Source organism: Phacochoerus africanus, chromosome 2 (assembly GCF_016906955.1).
Source record: "Phacochoerus africanus isolate WHEZ1 chromosome 2, ROS_Pafr_v1, whole genome shotgun sequence".
Lineage (NCBI taxonomy): Eukaryota > Metazoa > Chordata > Mammalia > Artiodactyla > Suidae > Phacochoerus > Phacochoerus africanus.
Genome location: NC_062545.1, coordinates 224,542,013 through 224,568,694, shown reverse-complemented (window position 1 = coordinate 224,568,694; position 26,682 = coordinate 224,542,013). Strand labels below are relative to the sequence as shown.

Genomic DNA, 26,682 nt, shown 5'->3' with positions numbered 1-26,682 from the left:
ATTTATTGAAGAGACTATCTTTTTCCTATTGTATATACTTGGCTCCTTTGTTGTAAATTAATTGACCATATATGTGCTGGTTTATTTCTGAGCTCTCAATTCTTTTCCATTGATCTCTGTGTCTAAGTTACATCAGTGCTGTACTGTTTTGATCAGTATAGCTTTAGTAGTATAGTTTGCAATCAGGAAGTGTAATGCTTTTTGCTTTGTTCTTCTTTCTCAAGATTGCTTTATTTGGGGTCTTTTGTCATTCCATATAAATTTTAGGATTTTTTAGGATTTATAGAGATTATATTGAACTTGTAGTTCACTTTGAGTTCTACTGATATTTTAACTATATATTATATGTACTGTGTGTGTGTATATATATATATATATATATAATTATTATTATTATTGACTGCCCCCACAGCATATGTAAGTTCCTGGGCCAGAGATCAACTTGGGCCACCGCAGTGACAACACTGGCTCCTTAACCCCCTGTGCCAGAAGAGAACTCCCACATTTTAACAATATTAATATGTGTATTTTCTTCAGTTTATTTTATTGATGTCTTATATTTAAGAATATAGGTTTTTCATCTTCTTGGTTCAGTTTATTCTTAAGCATTTTATTCTTTTTGATTCAATTGTAAATGGGATTGCTTTCTTAATTTCTGAGAGTTCATTGTTGGTATTTAGAAACACAACTGAGGAGTTCCTGCTGTGGCGCAAGGGCATCGGCAGCTTCTTGGGAGTGCTGGGATGCAGATTTTATCCCTGGCCTGGCACAGTGGGTTAAGGATCCAGCATTGGTTGAAACTGCAACTTGGATCTGACCCCTGGCTGGGGAACTCACATGCCATAGAGTGGCCAAAAAGAAAAAAAAGAAGAAATGCAACCGATTTTGTATATTGTATTCTGCAGCTTTACTAGAATCATTTATAAGTTCTAATAGTTTTTTAGCAGTCTTTAGTATTTTGTATATATAGTACCATGCTACCTGCAAATAGTGACAGCCTTATTTCATTCTTGCTCATTCAATGCCTTTTCTTTTCTTCTTGCCTAATTGCTCTGGCTAGGACTTCTAATATATGATGAATAAACCTGGTGAGAATGGACACTCTTGTCGTGTTCCTGATCTTAGAGGAACAGCTCTCAGCATTTCACCATTGAGTATTTTAGTTATGGGCTTGTCATCTATGGCCTTTTTTATGTTGAGGTACATTCCCTCTATACCCAGTTTGTTGAGTTGAAACAGTTTATACCTTAAATAATACATCCAGAGAAGGTGGACCATGTGAGCTCAGGTTCTGTTCTGTAGCAAATATCAGGGTATACGTGAGCTAAGTTTTATGTATTCCCAAGGGGCCACTATGTGGGCTCTTTAAAATATTGTAATATATTTGTTGTTAAAATAAATATCATAATTTGAAGTCAAACCAAGGATTTGAGGCCATTTCTTACTCTAACAGTAGTTACACAGAAAGACAGCGATGAAGTCATAGTTTTGAATAGCAGGGTAAATTTATGTGAAATTTCATACCTATGCCCTTCCTTCCCCTTCTGGTATGGAGCTGTTTTCATTTGCAAGATAAATCCATGCCAAGAATTCAACTGGACATGACCTAAAATCGCTTTAATCTTCGTGTGTACCTTGGAGGAATGAAGCTTGTTTTCCTTGGCAACCTTGAGTAGCTAATCCACGCAAACCTCACATTCATGAACATGGGTCTTTCTTTAGAAAGAGCAGTTCCTGTCGTGGCAAGGCCATTAACGAACCTGACTAACGTCCATGAGAATGCAGGTTCAATCCCTGATCTCGCTCAATGGGTAAAGGATCTGGCATTGCCCTGAGCTGTGGTGTAGGTCACAGACGCATCTCCGATCCCGTGTTGCTGTGGCTCTGGCATAGACCAGCAGCTACAGCTCCAAATGGACCTCCATATGCTGAGGGTGTGGCCCTAAAAAAAGAAAAAAAAGAAATAGCAATGAAGTTTATTAGAATACAGTGTCAGATACAGCTTGAGAAACATACAGTAAACCAGTTATTTAACACAGATGTCAAACATAAGGCTGGCCTTATTATCTTTAGAAGCTATGCAGAAGATGAAGTAAAATCTAAGTATTGCAGGGGCAAGAAAAATTATTCCAGGCAATCAGATTCTATTACCAGGAGAACCAAAAAGAGCATTCTGACTAAGTTTAGGGTTGATTTATGACTAAGGATGTCATAAATCATCATTAAAAGAAAGCCCCAAATTTGAATATGAAATCATGTTGTGTATGTGTATATTTGTCATGTGTTTGCTTTGCACGGGGCCCAGGTGCCACAGGTTAGGTAAGTCCATTTGACAGACCAGAAAAACGAGGCTGGAGTCAACAAACAAGTAGGTGGCAGAGTCTGGATTCAAAATTTAAAACTAATGTAAAAACTCAAGTAACTTCTCTGTATCTTCAGAAAGAGGCAAATAAATCATTCTGAATAGTGGCAAAGGGTCTACTCATTCAGGAAGTTTAACATATCGAAAGCTTTAAAAAATATTACACGTTTCCTTGCCTCCTTTAACATATGATACTGAACATTTACAATGTTTTCTTGAAAGCTCATCCTTGATAGAGCAATACCATAGGTGTGAAGTTCCCGGGGTCTGAGGTATGGGGACACTGGCCCCAGGCTGTGGTGCCTTTTCAGTTTGGTTGTCAGAACCTGATATTTATTCTTCCCCTGGCTGCTGTTCTTGTGCTTCCAGTCTTTTCCGCTGCCTTAAATGGGAATCTCCCGGGGCCTTAGAATCTAATTAAACCTGTTAGAATTGTATGTAAAGTAAAAGTAAGTAGGCTGGAAGGGCCACACAAGGAACAGCTTTATGAGCACAGATTCCCTGATTTCCATTTTCATGTTACTGCAGCCCAATTAAATGCTTCTTTGGGTAAGCGAGGGACAATGAAACTTTCATTAGAAGCAAGAGATAGACATACACAGTTTTTTTTTTTCCACGGGTACTTGAAAATTTTCCGCTGGACTAAAAAAATAATTTATTTTTGAAGAAAGACTATACTTTAAATACTCAATTAGCATTTGTTTCTATTGTCCTATTTGTAAGCTTTCTTCCCCATAGTGCAATGTGTTTCTGGTTCTCCCACTGCAAGAGCCTTTGCTACACATTTGCATAGACTAGTCACTAACAAACCTTTTTTTTTGTCTTTTGTCTTTTTAGGACCTTACCCAGGGCACATGGAGGTTCCCAGACTAGGGGTCTAATCGGAGCTATAGCTGCTGGCCTATGCCACAGCCATAGCAGCACCAGATCCAAGACGAGTCTGACCTATACCACAGCTCACAGCAACACTAGATCCTTAACCCACTGAGCGAGGCCAGGGATTGAACTTGCAACCTCATGGTTCCTAATCGAATTTGTTTCTGCTGTGCTACGATGGGAACTCCACTAACACATCTTTCCTTAGTAAGAAAGTAACACAATAGGAGCCTAACTTTGGGTGAGTTTGAAAGTTCTGAGCCCTGGTTTCTTCTTGTGTAAAATGCAGGTCAATAACAATTCAAAAGAGGTCATAAAATGCGGTGGGCTGTCCTAGTCCTTATGGATGCTGTAACAGAATACTATACACTGGACACCTTATAAACAAGTTTATTTCTCACAGTTCTGGAGGCTGGGAAGACCAAGATCCAGACCCCACAGACTGGGGATCTGGTAAAGGCCTGCTTTCTGGTTCATACACAGCCGTCTTCTCTCTTATAAGGGTACTAATCCCATTCCCAAGGGCTGTGGCTGGTGGTTGGATCAACAGCTAAACGTTCAATCCACAGCACAGGCCTAGCACAGTAAGGGCACAATAAAAGATGATTATATGAATATGAATTCAACTGAAATTCAAGTAGGAAAATATCTTAAACCATATATTTACTCTGTAACTTAAAAAACAACAACAACAAAAAAAACACTCCTGTTCATTGACATCTCCTCTACTGGAGGGAATTCAAGCTAGCCTGTTAAGATGCCGACGGGACCATTAAATGTCTGAATTGAGAATCAACTATATTTTATCCATTTCAGCCTTCTCAGTTAACATGGAGAGTTGTCCAGGAAGTTGGAAAAAAACTTGCCCAGAGACTGCTACTTTGGGGCTTAGCCAAGTGTAGGACCAGGGTTCCTTTCATTTACAAACATCTTTCATTCATGTGGTCCTTCACAGTTTAAGCATCTCAGCTCCATTACCTTATTATACTACACCTATAAGCTTATGGAGAGGGCTTTCTCCTCTCATCACTGGGAGATTTTTTGCATTTTCAGACCAGTGCTGCAATAGCTTATTGTACACTGACCCTTAAAAAAATATGTATGTATACACACAGGTAAATGTACGTACAAATATGTGTCCATATAGAAGACACAGCACCACATCTCCCTGTGTTACCCCGAGTGGACCACACCCTGCAGTCACAAAGCACAGAGAGAAAATGGTCTTGGGAGTGAGAATTCTCCAGTTGCCACTGATGCTTCAATACTAATGCATTTAGAAGTGTTTACACTTTCAAGAGGAGCAGGAACTTTTTAGGCGACCCTTTTTTTTTTTTTTTTTGCTTTTTAGGGCCACACGTGGCATATGGAGGTTCCCAGGCTAGGGGTTACATTGGAGCTGCAGCTGCCGGTCTACACCACAGCCACAGCAACGCGGGAGCTGAGCCAAGTCTGTGACCTACACCACAGCTCATGGTAACACCGGATTCCCAACCCACTGATGGAGGCCAGGGATCAAATCCGCATTCTCATGGATACTAGTTAGATTCGGTTCTGCTGCGCCACAATGGGAACTCCCTTAGGCCACCCTTTAATGAGTCTCATTTTGAGACAGGATGGCGAGGCTGGCCAGTCTCACTTCCTGCAGTTTTTGTAGTTAAGTCCTTCAAAGAATGAATAGTGAAGCCAATTCATTTCTCCCCCTGGTATTTGTCCTTCTTATTTTTCTTTGTTGTGTGGTTATACATAAAGTTATGGACATACAGACATTACAAGGGATCAGGGGTATCACATGAAGAAGGAAAGCAGACAAATCCAAAAAAAAAAAAAACTCTATGGAAATTAATCAGGGGCAGGGCGAGAGGCCACACAGTCTTTTCACAGAGCAGCTACACACAATATAACTGTCCTCAAAGGCAAGAATGGAAAAAACTAGCCATTTGGCTGAAGGCCAAAGCTGGGGTCTTGGCTGTAGAGCTTTTAATGTCTTTAGCACTAGGCTGGGCAGCAAGTGCCTTTCCCAGAGTAGGCCAGAGAAGATAAGTCCAGTTTGGTTTTTAAGGCCGTCGTCAGCTCCGTGGCCAGCAGCTCGTGGAGGGACACACCGTCGTGGGAGTACACCCAGTTCCTCCCCGTCCAGTCGTAGCGCTTGGGGCCACTGCAAGACAAAACACAAACAGAGTCCATGGGGACAGCCCTTTAGCAGAAGGTGCCACCAAGAAACTGACCGCAGTGAAGACCTAGAAACTTAACGACTGTGTATGTGACTTCTTGTCTTAGGGTCTATTTAAGAATAATTAGGGGCATTCCTGTTACGGCTCAGCAGGTTAAAAACCCAACTAGTATCCATGAGAATGCGGTTTTGATCCCTGGCCTTGCTCAGTGGGTTAAGGATCCATCGCTGCCATGAGCTGTGGTGTAGATCCCAGATGAGGCTTGGATCTTTCCTTGCTGTGGCTGTGGTGTAGGCCAGCAGCTGCAGCTCTGATTTGACCCCTAGCTTGGGAACTTCCGTATGCTTCAGGTGCGGCCCTAAAAAGACAAAAGACAAAAAAAAAAAAAGAATTAGGGATTTTCCTTGTGGCACACACAGCTGGTTAAGGAGCTGGTATCACTGCAGCAGCTTGGGTCGCTGCTATGGAGTGGGTTTGATCCCTGGTCTGGGAACTTCCATATGCAGTGGGTGAGGCCAAAACACAAACAAAAAAAGAGAATAATTACACCATTATCCTCTGGAACAAGTCAGAGGACAGTTATCAAGACCTAAAAACACCATAGCCCCATCGATGAGTCTCCATGTGTCACCTTCTGATCTTTTGCTTTTCCTGATTCACAATGATACCTGCTAAGCCAGAGCTGTGTCTCCTAGGTTATGGCCATAATGGTGACCGTTGTGGTCACCACTGACCTGGTTTGATTTGTCCCTTACCTGCATGATTATCATTTTCATACATTCCTAACATTGTGCAATCACTACTTCAAGCTATTCCAAAACATTTTCATCACCCAAAGGAAATTCCATACCCATTAAGCAGTTACGCCCTATTCACTCCTCTCCTCAGCCCCAGGCAACCATCTGTATTATTATTCTTTTGATAAATTCTTTTGGGGTCTTTTTAGGGCCACACCCATGGCACATGGAGGTTTCCAGGTTAGGGGTCCAACTGGAGCTGCAGCCGCCAGCCTACACCACAGCCACAGCGATGCTGGATCCGAGCCATGTCTGTGACCTACACCACAGCTCACGACAACACCAGATCCCCAAGCCACTGAGTGAGGCCAGGGATCCAACCTGAGTCCTCATGGATACTAGTCCGGTTCATTAACTGCTGAACCGTGACGGGAACTCCTGTATCATTATTTTTAAAAATAATTTCCTTAATTTAATTTTAAATCCATGAAATTGAGAGTGGGACGGGCTAGTTCGTCCACCTCAAGCTCCTCCAGTGAAGGGAGGAGTGCATGCCCGAACCGTCACACTGGGAGCGCTGTGTTTGCAAGGGCCCCGGTGTGCCGGATGTTGCTGTGTCTTGTACACAGCTTGTGCCCATTAATGCCACCTCCTCTCAGCCTAGGGGAGGGGCATGTACCTGAAGTTAATGGGGTACATGATGGCACCATGAGGGAGGGGTGGCAGAGGACACTTCCCAGGGGAAGGGCTTGAGTCTACCTGCACACTCAGGACAGCTTTTCCAAAGTCCACACTGGGAGGGGTTTGCCTGGGAGGAGGAAGACCTAGACAGGAAGCATCCTGGGGGTTATGCAAACATCAAGGATTTCTGTGCGATCAACCAAAGGCTGGGGTTTGAACACTTTCCTAATAACAGGGATGAAAGGGCCAAACCAAAAGGACTGGGCTTTTGTTTAATATGCACAAACAGCTGGACACATAAAAACATAATAATCTGGGCCAGATTTAGAGAACGTTCCCTTGGCTCTGGACTCCAGTTTGTTGCCTGGAGCCAGGCAAGCATGAGAAGCCCCAGGCTCCTGCACGCTGCCCCAGGGCTCTGCGCACAGCCCTGCGCACTGATGTCCAGGTGTCCACCCAGTCCTCTCCTTGACGCAATCCCACAACCTCCTCAAGCAAGGTGGCATTGCCACCGTTCCTACCAGACCTGAAAAGCTATCAATTTAAAAAAACCAAACAAACAGAATATCAGAAATGTAGCCCTAGGAAAGATTATTTTGGACCAAAGTGAAAAATTAAGTGGAAAATATATATATACTTTTTAAGGAACATAGTATCCATGACAGTAAATAGCTGCTTGGCGAATTTTCTTTCCAGATTCCCATCATGACTTACAAATTTAAAAAAAAAATGACAAAATCTTGCATTTCTCAAAATTTATTATGATCCAGAAGTAGATGCTTCTAAACTTGCCTGGGATAGGATCCTAATGCTGATAGGTGAGTCCAAAAAAGACAAGGACTTTTTCAGTCTCCAGATATAACACGAGGGGGCTGTCAGTGGAGCTACCATAGCTGGTTCTGATGTTCACAAAGCTACCGATCCCCAAAGCTGGATTTGAGCAAACCCATTCAGTTTCCCGTGCTGGTTCCTCTGAAGTTGGAGAAAAAGACTATACAGGCCGCATGCATGGTCATAGTTAGGGTCAGGGCCACTATTTAAGGCCAAAGAGAACAGGCTAATTGGCCTCCGTGGGGTAAACACTCGCCCCTCCCCCAGCCCAACTTCAAGTAAACTACCTGGGTCTAAAACGCAAGACACACTCTGTGAATAAGGGCCTTGCTAGAAATGACAGGGATTCCTTGGAGTTGTTTGTGTTGAATTATAACATACTTCCCAGATGAGGATGGAATGAAGGAAGCATAATACTTTATTTATTTTGAACAAAGACTCACATGCCACAGCACCATCAACAGTATATTATGAACTGCCTAAAAATGATGTCAAGATTGGGGCAGGAGAAGAGTTAAATACTTTTTTTTTTTTTTTAAATGCAAATACCATTATCCTTTCAAAGAATTCCTTGCTAGTTATATTTGGGTCTTTCTCAATTCACAGTCAGTGCATTCTCTTAGGAAAGGCTAATGAATGACCAAAAAGCCTGGTCCGAGAGCTTTTTTGTGGGCTTCTCTCTTTGACTTTCTTATAACCACGTCACCAGCAACTAGAGGGGTGAGGGACCCTCTCTCCCTGGCCTGTTCTCAGGCTTTGAGACCCAGCTCAGACCAGCTCCAATACAATCTTTTCTTCAGCTTGATTGAAAGCACATCAATGGGAAAGGCAGGAGAGATTCAATGCTTAGGCATGGCCTTTTAAAATGTTCTCCCACCTCCATAGAGCACATGGCCCAATTCTGCAAATGGAATGGAATTCAACCAACCTTTAACTGAGATTCTCAAAACAAACCAGAGGACAAACGTTAATGTGCTTTGAAGACAAAGTACAACTTGTTCAGATGCTGCAATAGCACAAGTGGCTTTGTCAAAGGGATGGCAATGATTTAATAGAGGAAAAACTGTGTAGGCTAGGTTCCCAAAACTTTTTGCTTCACATCTTGTTCATGTCCCAATATCTGCTTGTGGCAGCCACGTTATCACCAGACGGAAGTTACAAAACCAGAGTAAACTTCCCCACTGAGCCTGAGACATGCTGTAAAACATCAAGAAAGGTTTGCTTACATAGGGACTAACACACAAAGGTGACTTTTTTCTTTTTGGCTGGTTTTTCTTTTTCTTCTTTTTATGGCCATACCTACAGCATATGGAAGTTCAGCTCAGGGGTCAAATCGAAGCCGCAACTGCTGGCCTACACCACAGCCACAGCCACGCCAGACCTGAGTCACATCTGTGACCTACACTGCAGCTAACGGCAACACCAGATCCTCAGCCCACTGAGTGGGGCCAGAAATCGATCCCGCATCTTCATGGATACTAGTGCGGTTCATTACCACTGGGCCATGATGGGAACTCCTTGGCTGCCGTGTTTAGCAGCTTGGTGAAGGATCTCAGTTCCCAGACCAGGGGCTGAACTTGGGCCGTAGCGATGAATGCGCCAAGTACCAACCACTAGACGACCACCAAGGAACTCTCAGAGCGATACCTTTCTTTCTTTTTGGTTTTTAAGGCTGTACCTGTGGCATAGGGTGATACTTCTGAAATAATCCATAAGGTCATGTTTCAGAGAAGCTATACATAATGAGAAGTTTTGACTCCTGAACATACCTGGATGGTGAAGATAACCAGATTTGCTTGTTTGGGGTCTGCTTGTTGATCACGTAGGTTCCTAGATCTCCACCCAGTTTAATTGTTAAAACGCCACTCTGGTGGATCAGGTGGGAAAAAAAGCACGAGGAAAAAAAAAGACAAAGTTAAAATTGTGTCACAGTTGCCTCCTATTTTGTTGTATCTCCACACTCTGCATTTATACCAGTTCACAACATACAACATAAAGGACTGTCTTCAGTGTCTGAATTAGGAGATTAGGCAGAAAGAGCATGGTTCTCGGAATTGGATTATGATTAATCACAATGACACCCACATCGCAGAGGGCTTCCCCTCATTCCCTATGAGGTGGGCAAGGCGAGAATATCCTTATTCACCTCCCAAGGGGAGGTAACAGGAGCTCAGAGTGCTAAGTGGCTTGTCTGAGGGATTGCAAATGGCAAACGGGAGATCCACCTGCTGATTGGTGCCTCAACCCCTCAACTACCCACCAGAACATCCTAGGGACATTTAAAAATGCAGCTACAGCTCCGACTTGACCCCTAGGCTGGGAACCTCCATATGCTACAGATGTGGCCCCCCAAAAAAGACCAAAAAAAAATGTAGACGCCAACTCTACTGGACTCCCAGTCCAGTCAGCCCAATCATCAGGCAGGACAAGTTCATGACCAAAGAAAGGAAAAAAGGCAAGAGAGAAGGAAGGAATCAAACCACTTGCTTTGCCTGTCTCAGAAGAGCAATGGCCTGAGCTCTGCTGATAGAAGGCAGACAGTCCGGACTAGGGTTTTCACCCCAGACCTGGCCCCACTGGTCTCACCAGCTTCTTAGATGCCCCTCTCCAGCTTTATTTTCCTCTCTAGGAGCCTTGAATTCATCTAATAAATGCTTATTTAAATTTGAAAACCCTCTTTCAACAACCAGGACTGAGGTCTCTCTAGAATGCTCAGCTATGAAAGAACCAGCTTAAAGCCAGAGAACTGGGCACCTCTCTGCTCCCCATCCTGTGCATAGGCCACAGTCGCACGGCAGCCTTTCTCTGGGCCTTTTAGAGCCCCCGTCCACCAAGGGGCCCCCAGTGGTTCCTAGAGCATTTTGTGTTTGGTTCGCAAAGGTGGTAGAAGTCAACTGTGGGTTGAAAAGGTGGGGAAAGTGCCAATAATAACATAACTGATAGGCAGGGGATGAGGAAGACACTTTTTTGGGGGGGCACATCCACGGCATGTGGAAGTTCCCAGGTCAGGGTTTGAACCCACACCAGAGCAGTGACAATGATGGATCTGTAACCTGCTAGGCCATCAGGGAACTCCAAGGGAAGACACTATTGGATTATATATATTTTTTTTTCCTGATTTAAAAAGAAATGTAGTGAGGAGTTCCCACTGTGGTGCAGCAGGTTAAGGATCTGATATTGTCTCTGTGTCAGCAGTAGGTTCAATCCCCAGCCCAGCACAGCATTGTTGCTGAAGCTGGTGCGTAGTTTGCAATTGTGGCTCAGACTCTGGGAACTTCCACATACTGTGAGTGCAGCAAAAAAATAAAAAAAATAAAAAATTGTAGAGACAATGGGAATACAGATGGTATAATAAGCAAAATGAAAACATCAGGGAGTTCCCATCGTGGCTCAGTGGTTAACGAATCCGAGTAGGAACCATGAGGTTGCGGGTTCAATCCCTGGCCTTGCTCAGTGTGTTAAGGATCCGGCATTGCCGTGAGCTGTGGTGTAGGTTGCAGACATGGCTCGGATCCCATGTTGCTGTGGCTCTGGCTTAGGCCGGCAGCTACAGCTCCAATTCCACCCCTTGGAGTGGCCCAAGAAATGGCAAAAAAGACAAGAAAAAAAAAAAAAAGAAAACCAATAAAAATAGCATCTACTGGAGTTCCTGTCATGGTGCAGAGGAAACGAATTGATTAGGAACCATGTCCTTAACCTGGACTTGCTCGGTGGGCTAAGGATCTGGTGTTTCTGCGTGCTGTGGTGTAGGTCACAGACACGGCTCGGATCTGATGTTGCTGTGGCTGTGGCGTAGGCCGGCAGTTGTAGCTCCCATTCAACCCCTAGCCTGGGAACCTCCATATGGCGCGGGTGCGGCCCTAAAAAGCAAAAACAAACAAAAATAGCATCGACTATTTTTCATCATCTACTTTGTGCCAGACACTGTGCTTTGCACTTTGTATAAAACTGATCCCTCCGTGACCATAACCACTGGAGGCAGGAATCATTATCCCAATTTTACTGATGGGGACAACAGAAGGACAGAGTAACAAGGAAATCTTAGTAACTGGCGGAGCTAATCTTAAACCCAGGACTGCTTAGGTCTAAAAGATGCTGTTCTTTCCATGAGTCCAAGTGCATTCTCAATTCTAGTAATTAGCGGCAATATAAGCTGTTCACTCTTAGGTATCAGCTGCCAGTTTTTAAATGCATTTTTTTTTTTTTTGGTCTTTTTAGGGCCACACCCACAGCATATGGAGGTTCCCAGGCTAGGGGTCGAATCAGAGCTGTAGCCGCTGGCCTACACCACAGCCATAGCAATGCAGGATCTGAGCAGCATCTGTGACCCACACCACTGCTCACAGCAACACCAGATCCTTAACCTACTTATCGAGGCCAGGATTATGCACAGCTGCACTCAACCATGCCCACTCCAGTTCATCATGTGTAATTAGATTTCTTTCTTATGCATTCTCATGGTTACTAGTCAGATTGGTTTCTGCTGAGCCACAAAGGGAACTCCTTAAATGCATTTTTAAAAAAGGGCTAGGAACACAGTACTACCTAAGTTTGCTTTAAAAAAAATTATTTTCCTGAAACCCACCTGTACTATTTTGTTAGGACCACTTTTCATTTAAAATTTTTTTAAAAAACTATATAATTTAGTAGCTTTCAGCATTTCACAAAGTGTTTTCATAATGTGTGCAAACATCCTCACTATCTACTTCTGGACTATCTCCATCATCCCCAAAGGGCCCTGGTAGCCAGCAGCAGTCACCCCCTCCCCACCTCCGTATAGAGTTTATGGCTTTTCTTTTTTTTTTTTTTTTTTTTTTGCTATTTCTTTGGGCCGTTCCCACGGCATATGGAGGTTCCCAGGCTAGGGGTCGAATAGGAGCTGCAGCCCCCGGCCTACGCCAGAGCCACAGCAATGCGGGATCCAAGCCATGTCTGCAACCTACACCACAGCTCCCGGCAACACCGGATCGTTAACCCACTGAGCAAGGGCAGGGATCGAACCCGCAACCTCATGGTTCCTCGTCGGATTCGTTAACCACTGCACCACGACAGGAACTCCTATGGCTTTTCTTTCCATGTGATCAGGCTCAGGGAATCAAGATAAAATTTCTTCTATTTTGACCTATTTGTGGTCCTTAAATGCCCCACTGTGTGTGGACTCTACACCCAGCAGGTCTGTGACGCAGAGGAAAAGGCAGGGGGCCAGGTCTAAGATGCATGGTCTCAGTCCTTGGGACAACATCTGCTCCACCTCCTGCAGAGAGGTGCAAGGGCGAGGAGTGGGTGAGCTGAGGTGCTTCTGGGACGGTCACCCTGATGCCCCTCAGCTGGGACTAAGGCTTGTCCCCACAGCCTCTGTGCTTTCCTCACCCATCTGAGTTGCCGGCTCATTTGCATGGCCACCTGCCCCTTCCCTCTACTACTTTCAGCACCTTGAGAGCAGATTTGTCTTTTCATCCTAGCACTTTCAGTATATGTGCAAAATACCAATGGATTTTTTTTTTTTTTTAATTGTGGATGAGTGAATGGAGTGCACGGTAACCAGGCACTGTGTTAATACTGGCCAGGAAAGGCAAGATTATGCACAGCTGCACTCAACCACGCCCCTCCAGTTCATCATGTGTAATTAGATTTCTTTCCCCAGGAAGCCAGACACTGTTTCCAAAGGAAAGTGCCAAGAGGAGGAAGAAAACTAGCTGCTTTACCAGTTACCCAGGAATCCTTAATGCCTTTTCTTTTTTTTTTTAAGGGCTGTACCTGTAGCATATGGAGGTTCCCAGGCTAGGGGTGGAATCAGAGCTGCAGCTACCAGCAGTCACAGCATCTTGGAATCCAAGCTGCGTCTGTGACCTACACCACAAGTCACGGTAATGCTGGATCCTTAACCCACTGAACAAGGCCAGGGATTCGTTACCCTTGAGCCATGATGGGAACTCCCAGTTCTGAATGCTCTTGGAACTGTCTGCAGGTAGACCAGATAAAGAGAGCCTTTTCTCTTAGTATTATTACTAATACACATTGCTAACATATACATACTATATTAGTAATATAATTGTTAGTAATTTCTCTGTTAGTATTATTCCTTAAGGGGCAATCTGAGTTTCTATTTCAGGAGAATGGTGCAAGGGAGTGAGGAGGAGAGAGGCAATACTTAGCAGCTGCTGAGACCCGGGCACTGACCAACAGGAACAGCCCCTGGCCACAGCTGGTGAGGCTTGATTCCCCACGGTCAATATCAGTGGAAGCAAAAATAGCGATTTCTGCTGTCACCAGCTCACTTGTAGAAACAGACACATGGGGGAATGGTATGTGGAGTTAGGGGATTTCAAATATACGCAAGTGGCTTCCTCTGCTCCTAAAACAGATGCTGACTTCCCCTAAAGGAATAAGAAGAATGACTATAAATCACTTTTATCTACATTATTTCATGGAATCCTAATATAAACCTGGAGAAGTAGAAGTTACTGTCATCCGTCTTACAGCTGAAGGACCTGCCCTGACAGGTAATTCACTTAAGTTGTCTGGGAAATGGAGTGCAGATCCAGGATGCTAAACAGACCCTCTGTCACCAGATCCAAGAAAGTGCTGCCTCTGAGCTGGGGTCTGTGATCCAGGACCCAGAAGTGGTTTGCAAAGAGCCCTGGAAGCAGCATTTGTACTCATACATATGCAGAGAAGTTTTTCTTAGGAGGGTCCAGAGCACTCAGATTCTCATGGGGAGGGCGTGTATGTCTCCATCCCTCAAAGGTTAAGAAACCTTTGCTCTATGGCAATAAAATGCAGACAGCTAAGTGAATGAAGGATATGGCAGCAAGCAAATTCTCATTAAAGTATCTAAGAGGCCAGGGCTCCACCTAGAAAAAATAGGGAAGGTAGGTTGGAGCTTAACTCTTTAAATAAATAGCATGTTGCTTCTCAGTCTCCAGAGTCAAGTGCGCCAGACTCTGGGGTTGCCTAGTGACAGGAGGGATTTCTGGATCTGGCAGGCAGTCCCCTCTAATGACCAGTACCAATAAGGGGTGAGGCCTAGACCCAGACACTGACACCCACCACGACCTGCCCCCCATGACAGGATGACACAATAGCTGAGAAGCTGCCCACTTTCCCAGTCCACAGGAGGACGCAAAACAAATGTGTCCTGGGTGTGTCCAGGGTCCTGCTTTCATTTGCCTACTTGGCCAGCAGCAAGCTGAAAAAACACCTTTAAGTGCAGAGTGGCATCAATGAAAGCATGTTTTGGAAAAGCAGGTGGGCTCCATTCCATTTACTTAGTCCATCAACATTTATTAAATCCCTGCTGTGTACCTGGCAGTGTTCCAAGCATTGGGATACCAAGAATGGATGGTGTCCCAGCTGTCAATGAGCTCAGTGTAGGAGTTGATGTGTAAACAGATGCCTCCAACACAGGGTGAGCTGTGCTCCACAGAGTCAACCTTAGAGTGCTGGGCAAGGGTGGTGTCTGCCTGGAGCATTTGGGAGGGCCTCACAGAGGGCAGGGAAAGACTATATTCCAACCAAGCACAAGTAATGGTGTTGCAGGTGTTCTACTGTCTCTAATGTAATTTCAACTGATTTTTTTTTTTTGCCTTTTCTAGGGCCACTTCCCGCGGTATATGGAGGTTCCCAGGCTAGGGGTTTAATTGGAGCTGTAGCCACCAGCCTACACCATAGCTCACGGCAATGCCAGATCCTTAACCCACTGAACAAGGCCTGGGATCAAACCTGCAACCTCATGGTTCCTAGTCAGATTCGTCAACCACAGAGCCACAAGGGGAACTCCTCAACTGATCTATCTTAAACATGAAATACTTAAGTTAGCACCTGAAGGATTCTAGTCACCAGAGGGTAAATAGCATTTCAAAGTACTAAGAAGTCTAAACTACAGAGGCAGCCACTATAAGCCATTAGCCTTCTACATCGACACTAGAGAGTTTCCTAATTAGCAAATGATTGGCCAGAAAAAATTCTTCTCTAGTTAGTGGACTGACACCCAAGGTACAATGTATAAACACTCAGGTGCCTCTTCCCTTGCGAGAATGGGTTACAGACTCTGGAAAGTTCAGCAGCTGACTCACCCTTCCGAGAGACACTTGAAGGCAGGACCCACCAATGAGCAGAAGCTTTTGTTGCCTGACTCAGTGAGGTAAGCAGAATCCAGCTACTAGAATACTGACTGGCACTTTGCTTCTAATGAAACATTCTCGCAAAGTACAAGTCAAGCTGGGGCTTCACTCATCCTGTAAGAACAGATAGAGCGCCTGTTTCTGTGGCATGTTAATAACGGTTTGCATGTGGGGCAGAGTTTAGCTTGGACTTGGTTTCACTATAGTTATAGTGCCTGATAAGGAGGCTGGGGGAGAGGAGACCTGTAACTTCCCCAGCCTCTAATCAGGCCACAGATGGTGAGGCTGGGAAAGCCAGTTTGTAATGGTCCCCAAGGAGCTCTGCCTTCTGAGGCTGCCTGCAAAGCATCTCTATAGCCCGGCCTGGACACTGCGGCATTTTCTGCCGCTGACAGGGACCAATGAATCCACCTGGAAGGCATTCAATCCTTTCTTGCCCCATCACCATCAAGTCCCTCACTGTCCTTACAACCAGGCCTGACACTCTCTCCATCTGATGGCACCCCTTTTTTATCCAGCGCACCCAACAGCAACATCCAATACCATTTCTATTACTTTAGCCTGACAGCTGGTTGTCCTAAATAATTCCATGACTTAATCAAAAATGCACACTTCATGACATTTCCTGATATTAATTAATTGCTGCCAAGAGGATTAACCTCTGCAGGGGATTTGCTCCCACTGGCTAAAAAGAGCTGCTGCCTAAGGCCCAAGCAATAATGCTAAATCCAAAGGCAGACCCTTGCTCAAGCCTGCCACCTGGTGGCCGGCTGATACACACCAGCATCTTGGCTTCTAGGATATTGGAAGTTTCATGTAGCCTAGAGGTTCCTGCCCAGCTGCATATTCAGAATCACCAAGGAAGTGGAGTGGTTCTAAAAACTTAAAAAACTCCAATGCCTGGCCTAGGCCACACCCTAGACCAGTCAAATAAAAATCTCTAGGAGGCGGACCCAAGGATGCTTACTAGAATCTCAGGTGAGCTTTTCAAAAACATGCTTCTCAGGAGTTCCCAGATGCCCTAGCAGGTTAAGGATCTAGCATGGTCACTGCTGTGGCATGGTTTCAACTCCCAGGAACTTCTGCATGCCATGGACACAGCCAAAAAAACCAAAAAGCCAAAAACAAATATGCTTCCCAGAACTGCACCCTGACTACGACATCAGAATTTCCAGGAGTTCCCATTGTAGCACAGGTTAGGAAACTGAGTTGTATTCATGAGGATAGGGATTCAATCCCTGGCCCCACTCAGTGAGTTAAGGATCCAGCGTTGCCACAAGCTGTGGTGTAGGCTGGTGGCTGTGGCTCCAATTCAGCAACTAGCCTGGGAACTTCCATACACCTAAAAAAAAAGGAGAAGAAAAAAAAAAAAAGAATTTCCAAGGAGTGGTGGCTATTTCTAGTCTGAACACGGCTTAGGCAATCTCTCACCCTGCTTAACAACCAGGGGTCTAGTTCGTAACAGCACTGTTCACAGTAGCCAAGACATGGAAGCAATCTAAATATCCATCAATAGAGGAATGGATAAAGATGTGGTGTGTATATATATATATATATATATACACACACACACACCCCCATATACATACAATGGAATACTACTCAGTCATAAAAAAGAAGGAAATAATGCCATTTGCAGTAACATGGATGCAATCAGAGATTCTCATACTAAGTGAAATAAGTCAGAAAGAGAAAGACAAATACCATATGATATCACTTAAGTGGGAAATCTAAAAAAAGATACTTATCTATAAAATAGAAATATTCTCACAGACATAGAAATCAAGCTTACGGTTAACAAAAGGGAAAGGGGAGAGGGATAAATTAGGATTCTGAGATTAACATATATATACCACTACATATAAAATAGATAACCAACAAGGACCTACTATACAGCAATACCTTGTAATAACTTATAAGGGATGGAGCTCCTGTTGTGGCTCAGCGGAAACAAATCTGACTAGCATCCATGAGGGCACAGGTTTGATCCCTGGCCTTGTTCATTGGGTTAAGGATCTGGCATTGCCGTGAGCTATGGTGTAGGTCACAGACACGGCTTGGATCGCTTGTTGCTGTGGCTGTGGCATAGGCCAGCAGACACAGCTCTGATTTTGATCCCTAGCCTGGGAACCTCCATATGCCATGGATGTGGCCCTAAAACAGCAAAAACAAAAAACAAAACCAAAAAAACCTCTAAGGGAAATGAATCTGAAAATAAACAGACATATATATAACTGGATTACTCTGCTGTACATCTGAAACCAACAAAACACTGTAAATTAACTACACTTCTATTAAAAAAAAAGAACTAGTGGTCTAGATTAGTATTCCACATGACTGCATGATGAGATGCATCATAGTAGACAAACCTATGCCTGGGTCCCTCCCTGATTTACCTTCACGGATACCGAGGGAAGCTTGAGACTCACAGAGACTGAGTGACTTGCCCAAGGTCAATGGCCTGGTGGAGCAGGGCTGGAACCAGAACCCCCGAGTCTTTTGGGCCCACCCATAACTGCTTGCTGCTAGATGCTTAACTCCACTGGAGAGGAATTCTTTGTCTCAGTGAGTGAAAATTCTTAGGGAGGACAGAAGAATGTACAGAAGCAAAGAGGTACCCCAAAGGAGACATCATAGTCTTCAAATGTGAAAGGTTTGTCTGCAAGGTCTTCAAAAAACTCTGCTAAGGAGTCCAGCGTCTCCTCGGCCAGCCTTTCATAGGTGGTATCATCCAGAGAGCTGCAGGAGGAAGAGAAATAACCCCAATTGTGTGATCACCAAACCACTCCATTTTATTAACATCAATCGACACATTTATTTTTTTACTTACATTTAAAAAATTGATGGCAAGTATCTAACATGGACAGAGTAAAAATGAAAACAGCATGAAAGCATTTATAGAAAAGTAAGCCTTTCTTCCCAGAGAGGCAGCCCCTATCCTCAGAGTCAGCTACAATGAGCAATCTTTTCTGTATCCTAGAATTTTATACTTTTTAATTTACAAATGAAGCACTTTGCAGTTCTCATTTTATGTCTTGGAAATTGTTCTATATTAGCAGTTATGGATTTTCACAGTATTTTATCTAATTAATTCCGCTTTTCCCCTTCAGCTGGACACTGAGGTTATTTCCATTGCTTTTGTTATTAAATTCTTTTTTCTTTTTCTTTTTTGACCACTCTGAGGCATACAGAATTTCTGAGCCAGGGATCAGAGCTGAGCTATACTTGCAACCTAAGCCACAGCTGCAGCAACACCAGATCCTTAACCCACTGTGCAGGGCCAGGGATTGAACTGCATCCCAGCGTTTCAAAGACAATACTGATCCCGTTGCACCACAGTAGGAACTCCTGTTATTATAATTTATTATAATGTGCTAGACAAACCACTATCTAATTCCAAACATTTCTATCACTCCAGAAAGGTCAGAGCCATTCCTAGACCTGGGAGACAGGACCCATGTCACTCGGACATCTCAGCCTTCAAGGAGGGACTAGTAACTGTGTAGGCTGTGGCTGCACCTGGGGGTGTGTGTGTAGAAAGAGGGTCCCTGCAGATTAGGGGCAGAGAAGTGGGCTGCAGCTTGCCTGGCAGCTTCCCCCCAGAACCCATCACCTTCTCTGCCCAGGGCACCTGCTAGGCTACACTTTCCAGCCTCTTCTGCTGTTAGCTGGGGCCCTGGGACCGATTCTTTCCCACTAAAATGTGACCAAGGGACAAACGCCACTTCCAGGCCTTCCAATGCTTTTGTCCCTTTCTGTGGAGTAGAACCTGGAGAGGGTGACCCGGCCTCAACCTGAAGAGGGCAGTAAGGTGCCAATGAGCAATAGGAAAGGTGGAAGGCTCCCCAAACCACTTCTTAGAGGCATGACCAGCCTGGACTGATGGAGAAGAGACACAGACCACTCCTGGTTGGAGCCTTTACAGCTTTGGGTCTACTTGTTACAGGAGGTGGGTCTACCCTAACTCCTAAGACATCAAAGAGAATGACAACAGAACTTTAGAAACAACCTAAATGTCCAGCCATAGGGGATGGGTTAAATGAATTATGGTACATGCATAAAACATACTACTATTTCATTAAAAACAATGTGGTGAGTAGGTAGTGATGTGGAAAGATGTTTATAGAGTTCCTGTCGTAGCTGAGCAGTTAATGAGCCTGACTGGCATCCATGAGGACACAGGTTTGATTCCTGGCCTCGCTCAGTGGGTTAAGGATCTGGTGTTGCAGTGAGCTGTGGTGTAGATTGCAGATGCGGCTTGGATCCTGTGTTGCTGTGGCCCTGGCATAGGCTGGTGGCTACAGCTCCGATTGGACCCCTAGCCTGGGAACCTCCATGTGCCACAGGTACAGCCCTGAAAAGAGAGAAAGACAAAAAAAAAAAAAGAAAGATGCTTATGAGTGCTGCTGCTTAGGAAGAAAACAGATTGTATATGGATGGTTTTTTGGGGAGGTGGTTAAAAGCAAGAGGAAAGGGAAAAAAGATATTAAAGAAAAGCATGTATATGTCTGCAGATGTTATACATGGGGCGGGGGCAGAGGGAGGAAGAGATCTCTGATGTGGAAGGGGTTTTATTTTACCCAGCATTGCCCAAAGTTCCTGTTGTCCTCAAATTCATCAAACAGATGCTCTGCTTTTTGACATTCAGAATCTGGTTGAGGCAGCGGAGGCTCACACTCTAAAAGCCAAAGTGAAGAAGAACATTACCATTTTTCAGTATATTACAGTCCATTAATGCACGGTTTAAATTCCACTACTTCTACCTTCATGAGCAACCAGGTGAAAAGTTTTCAGTGTATTCATTTCTCAGGAATTTTTTCTACCCTCTTCTGGTACATTACACCGAGCTCTCCAGGGGTCTCTTTACGCCTCTGCTGTCCAACTCAGGAGCCACGAGCCACAGGCAGCTATTTAAATATAAGCTTATTGGAGTTCCCGTCGTGGCGCAGTGGTTAACGAATCCGACTAGGAACCATGAGGTTGCGGGTTTGATCCCTGCCCTCGCTCAGTGGGTTAACGATCCGGTGTTGCCGTGAGCTGTGGTGTAGGTCGAAGATGCGGCTCAGATCCCGCATTGCTGTGGCTCTGGTGTAGGCTGGCGGCTACAGCTCCGATTAGACCCCCTAGCCTGGGAACCTCCATATGCCGCAGAAGCGGCCCAAGAAATGGCAAAAATACAAAAAAAGAAAAAAAAATATATATAAGCTTATTGAAATAAGATAAATTTAAAAGTCCAGTGACTTCTGATGGAGCATGATGGAGGATATGTGAGAAAAAGAATGTATATATGTGCGTGTGACTGGGTCACTTTGCTGTACAGTAGAAAATGGACAGAACACTGTAGACCAACTATAATGGGAAAAAAAATCATTAAAAAAAAGAGATAAATTTAAAAGGTAGTTCCTCAGTCACAACAGCCATGTTTCGAATGACCTGTGGCATCCTGTGGCAAAGATAGAGAATATACCCACCATCACAGGAGGTGCTAGCAGGTAGCATTGCTCCAGGTGTGCCAGGGTGCTGGGCACAGGTGGGGTGGGCAGTGTCAGCAGAGCTCTTAGAATTCAACTAAAACCAGCAACAACAGGGAGTTCCTGTTGTGATGCAGCAGAAACAAATCCGACTAGTATCCATGAGGATGTGGGTTTGATCCCTGGCCTCGCTCAGTGGGTTAAGGATCTGGTGTTGCCATGAGCTGTGGTCTAGGTTGCAGATGCGTTGCCGTGGCTATGGTGTAGCTCCTATTCGACCCCTAGCCTGGGAACTTCCATATGCTGTAGGTGTGGACCTATTGAAAAAAAAAAAAACAAACAAAACCAGCAAAAAACGAAAAGCAGGATGTCCAGAAGAGAGGCTCTGGCAAATCTTATTAACTTGATCTGCAGGGGACACCATGACCTGCTGACATCTTTCCATATGTACCTACTAAGCATCCCGGTGCCCAGGTCTGCGGAGTGGGGTCTGCGCTGATGACCGCCAGGCCTGTGGACCAGTCAGAGCCAGCAGAGGGGATGGAGAGAGGGCAAGGAGAGCCCGGCGGAGACGGCAAGGGAGTGATGGAGAGGCAGGCTGTTGGACTCCATCCTTGGAAGGCACCAAAGGGCTTTCAGAGTGGGTGGCCAGGTTCATACTCTCCCCCAGGCACTGCGGTTGCCACTAAGAGAAGGGGGCAGCAGACATGGCTACTCTCTAGCCCTCAGGGCCTCGGGCAAGCTCAGAGAGGAGGCTGAGAAGTAAGCAGAGGAGGGGGAAATGGGGGAGTAGAATGCAGATGGGCTGCTTACCAACACTGGCTCTGAGGGAGAAGTGAGAGAGCGGCCACAGGACATTCTAGAGTGTTCACCATCTGCTGGGTAGTGTTCTCAGCCTTTACAGCAAGGGACTTGTTTAGTCCTCCTAAGAATCCTCTGAAGGAAGTACTATTAGAGAACCCTTTTTGCTAAAATGTACCCCCAAATCAATGCTCAGGGCACTTTCCTGGTCATTCTTGGATGTGCAGAGAGCAACAAAAAACGTGGGTCATCTCTGCCCACTCGTTTCAGCTCCCACGCTGGAAACAAGGGCCCTCTCCACAGTCTGTTTGGTGGCACATTTTTTTCACATCTTTGTGCCTTTTGTTGGTGATTTCACTGTTGAAAGTGGCCATCGAAGTGCTGAAGTGCCGCTGTTGGTGTTTCTCTGTGCAAGAGGACTGTGATGGGCCTTGGGGAAAAAACACGTGGGTTGGATAAGCTTGGTTCAGCCCTGAGTTCTAGTGCTGTTGGCTGTGAGTGCAATGTCAGGGCATCAGCAAAATATATTAACCAGGTGTTTAAAAAAAAAAAAAAAAAAAAGAGGCGTTCCTGTTATGGCACAGTGGAAACGAATCTGACTGGGAACCATGAGGTTGTGGGTTCGATCCCTGGCCTCACCAAATGGGTTAAGGATCTGGCATTGCCGTGAGCTGTGGTGTGGGTCACAGACGAGCTTAGATCCCGTGTTGCTGTGTCTGCGGCGTAGGCCAGTGGCTTCAACTCTGATTAGACCCCTTTCTTTTTCTTTTTTTTTTTTTTTGGTCCTTTTGCCTTTTTCTAGGGCCACACCCATGGCATATGGAGGTTCCCAGGTTAGCGGTCTAATTGGAGCTGTAGCTGCCAAGCCTATGCCACAGCCACAGCAACACGGGATCTGAGCCGTGTCTGCAACCTACACTACAGCTCACGGCAACTCCGGATCCTTAACCCACTGAGCAAGGCCAGGGATTGAACCCGCAACCTCATGGTTCTTAGTTGGATTCGTTAATCACTGAGCCATGACAGGAATTCCCTATTCAGCTGTTTTTATTCACATGAGGAACAGCGCCCCAGGTTCCCTGCCTCTGTCTCTTACCTCTTCTTCCTGATCTAACATTCCCTGGGTAACTGCTAAAAGTCCCAGCTTCTGCTACCTTCTCTGGAGGCCGGGATCATACAGCCTGGTTATGAGGATTCAACAAGAGGACACTGATACTCTTAACACGGGGCCTGAGGGTGTTCAATGTCTATATTTTTTTTTTTATTTTTTGTCTTTTTAGGGCCGCATGCACGGCATATGGAGGTTCCCAGGCTAGGGGTTAAATTGGAGCTGTAGCTGCTGGCCTACGCCACAGCCACAGCCACACGGGATCCTTAACCCACTGAGCAAGGCCAGGGATTGAACCTGTGTCTTCATGATGCTAGTCAGATTTGTTTCCTCTGAGCCACGATGGGAACTCCTTGATGTCTGTTTTGAAGCAGGTCAGCAGAAGTGTGGGGAGGGAAGAGGTCAGAAACGAAAATCTTGTCCTTGCCCCAAAGAGCAGCTGTCTTTCTCTGCCTGAGGGAAGCAGATGGAGTTCATGGGGGGAAGGCGGTATCATGAATGCTTCCCCAAAGCCACCCAGGTCACCCGGAGCCCTTGGACCATGTGTTGGCGGTATGTCTGCCTACTCAAGTCACCAGGGTTCAGTGATGCAGTCAGCTCAGCACAGGGCTGGCTCAAGGGAGACCTTGAAGGGAATACTAGATAGTTCTAGGCCCACAGGCTTGAGCTCAGGCCCTGGAACCACGTGACCCAACAAAGGAAGAATCCTGCTGAGGCCTAGCCTGATGGCCGGCAGGGAGGCCAGCCTTCCCCTGAGGGTCCCCTTGGTTCCCTGGGCCTTGTCAAACCACAAGCTTGAAGTGTGAATGGGTTGTCCTCCAGTACTGGGGAAGATGTATCAGTACAACCACTCTTTGCATCAAGTGAGTGGAACGTTTGCCAGCCCCTCGCTCAGCAATGCCAGGCTGAAGACTTCACCCCAAAGGCGGTTCTGTCCACTCACAGGAATGCCCACTGCAGCACCACTGTAAGAGCAGCCTGAAGGACTCAACCGGAGCCTGGACAAGGTGGAACATACTCACCCCACCGGCATGATCCAGCAGAGAAAGCAAATAAATGGACAGCTGTGTGCATCAACAAAATCTCAAAACTGACACTTGATCACAAGGAGCAAGCCTCAGCAGAATAAACACAGCAACAAGTCTGTGTTCTGCAGAAGGGGAGTGTGGGACCTGTGTGGCTATAACCACCTAGTTTTCCTGAGAAGAGGGGGAGATCCACGATCCCAACTTTGAGTGTTGGCAACCTACCCCAGTGTTTCTTCACAGAAGGCCAAATAACACATGCCAGTGGGAGGTTTAAGCAGAAAGTCCAAATTCCGGAGCTCCACCAACATTGTGTGTTGGATTTCACCTGCCACCTCCATCACCAAGTCCATCTGGTGACCAGCCACTTAGAGCTGATCTCTAGTCCGCTGCCCAGGCCTTTGCCCACACGGTCCTCTCCTAAAGGCCAGCACGGCTCCCTAACATCATCAGACCCGGATTAAACATCCTCCCATGCAGCCTTAATCCCACAGCCTTTCTTTGGGCTTCCTCCTTTTTAGTCGTGGAGTAACTGGGTAAGATATTTCTTTTGTATCCCCGGGGGAAGAAAGTGAACTGCTGAAGACTTTATATATGTTAATTAAACCTCATGCCTGCTTGGCAGAATGGGAATCTCCTCTTCATGGAAAAGGAAGCCACGCCTCAGAGTTCCCAGGGTCCCCCGAAGGGTCACCCACCATGCGGAGTCGAGGAAGGAGCTAGAATTTGGAAACCAGGCCCAATCTAGAAGCCCCGCTGCTCCAGTGACTGTGCTCTGAAAGCCTGACATCTTCACGTCGCTCGATGAAAGCATTTTTGTTCATAAAAGCCCATGCCTAAAAACATCACTCTGATAGTATACATATTTATATGATATACTATTATATTGATATATATTTTATTGAAATAGTCCTATGTACTGGGTACTAATAGTACAGATAATATACATAGGTATATTACAGTAACTAGCACTTATTATTACTTAAGTTCTCGCAAAGAGGTGACAAGCTTAGAGTTACCCCTGGTCCCTAAGAGCCGACCCCGTGCACCTTCCCTGCCTTTGCCCGCGCGGTTCCCGCAGCTGAATTGCAGGAAAAAAACAGTCTCTTTTCCCCGGAAAGCGGAAGCCAGTACAAAAGACTCTCTGAGAAACCAAGACTAGGGGTCTCCCCGCAAGGTGCCGCCGCCTCCCGCCCCCGCCCGAACGCGGCCCCAAAGGAGCGGGAGCGGGCGCGCGTTCCCGGCGTGCGCGGCCTCCTTGTTCCGGCGTGTGGCCCTGTCGGCTGCCTGCGCAGATACTCACCGACTGGTTGCGTGCGCGGGCCGCGGCGGTCCCGGTGCGCAGACCCCGGCAGCCATAAGGCTGGGGACCTTCCGTCGGCCGCGGAGCCCTGGCGCGGGCCTGGGCAGAGCCTCGGGGCCCGGAGCGGGGCAGGAGGCCGGCAGCCGCTCGGCGACCGAGTGTCCACATGTCCCTCGCGATCTGCAGCCGCTCCGCCCTCCTGCTCGGGGGAAGGCAGGCGCCACCTGGTGGTCACGGGTCGCAGCCGCAGGCGCAAGCTCCCCTTTTCTGTGTGCTTGGGAAACGGCCAGATAGTTAGACTTTAGGAAGAACTTGCCAGCCTTGCACTACCTCTGCATTTAACAAAAATAGAGAGGCTGCTTCGTGCAAGGCAGAGGGCTTATCCCTTGGGCAACATAGTGAATGCAATACTAACGTCCCCAACTTCAAGACCAGCTTAGTGACCTGCTGCTCCAGAATTTTATGCAGAAAGGATTTGGGAGCTGCAGTTTTGCTGTGAACTGGACGGAATTCAGGTCTTGAAGCTGCTCGGCCGCCCGTATAAAATACAGCAGAAGAGTGCAGACAGGAAACGGATTGCTTGGTTTAAATTTGAACTCTGCCTACTTCCTACCTGTGTGACCAGTGAGGAAGTTAATTAACCTCTCTGTGCCTCATCTGTAAAATGGGGTATAAAAGTCTCTACTTCATACGGTGGTTGTAAGGATAAAATGAGTTAATCTATGTAAAGTTTTCTTGGAAAGGCCCTTGATCCTGTTAAGCCCACAATAAATATTAATATGTTAATACATTTTAAAAGAAAATTCTAGGAGTTTCCATTATGGCTCAGCAGAAACAAACCTGACAGTATCCTTGAGGATGTGGGTTCAAACCCTGGTTTTGCTCAGTGGGTTAAGGATCTGGTGTTGCAGTGAGCTGTGATGTAGGTCAAAGACGTGGATAGGATCTGGCATTGCTGTGGCTGTGGCATAGGCAGCTACGGCTCTGATTTGATTCCTAGCCTGGGAACTTCCATATGCTGCAGGTGAGGCCCTAAAAAGACCAAAAATAAATAAATAAAAATAAAAGAAAATTCTACTTAGCTTGTGTATTGCAAAGGAATACAAATTATGGAAGTTCTTTTATATTTGAATATATGCTTTAGAAAATGTCAACTATGCATACTAGAGAATATCATCTTTATGGGAAAG

At 45.7% G+C, this 26,682-nt stretch overlaps 1 protein-coding gene across 2 annotated transcripts; it reads right to left on the bottom strand.

Moving 5' to 3' along the window:
• Positions 1-3,612: 3,612 nt before the first annotated feature.
• FXN (frataxin) lies at positions 3,613-25,692 on the bottom strand. 2 transcript variants are annotated; one of them, XM_047767741.1, is made up of 5 exons: positions 25,493-25,692; positions 20,365-20,462; positions 18,403-18,523; positions 9,431-9,528; positions 3,613-5,396 (listed from the first exon to the last, which is right to left on the bottom strand). In XM_047767741.1, the coding sequence occupies exons 1-5, from the start codon at positions 25,658-25,660 to the stop codon at positions 5,234-5,236; spliced, it is 648 nt and encodes a 215-aa protein (XP_047623697.1). In that variant the 5' UTR covers positions 25,661-25,692; the 3' UTR covers positions 3,613-5,233. The 2 variants fall into 2 exon arrangements, with proteins under 2 accessions (XP_047623697.1, XP_047623698.1); XM_047767742.1 differs by lacking the exon at positions 25,493-25,692 and adding an exon at positions 22,069-22,492 and having other exon boundaries at positions 4,929-5,396.
• Positions 25,693-26,682: the final 990 nt, after the last annotated feature.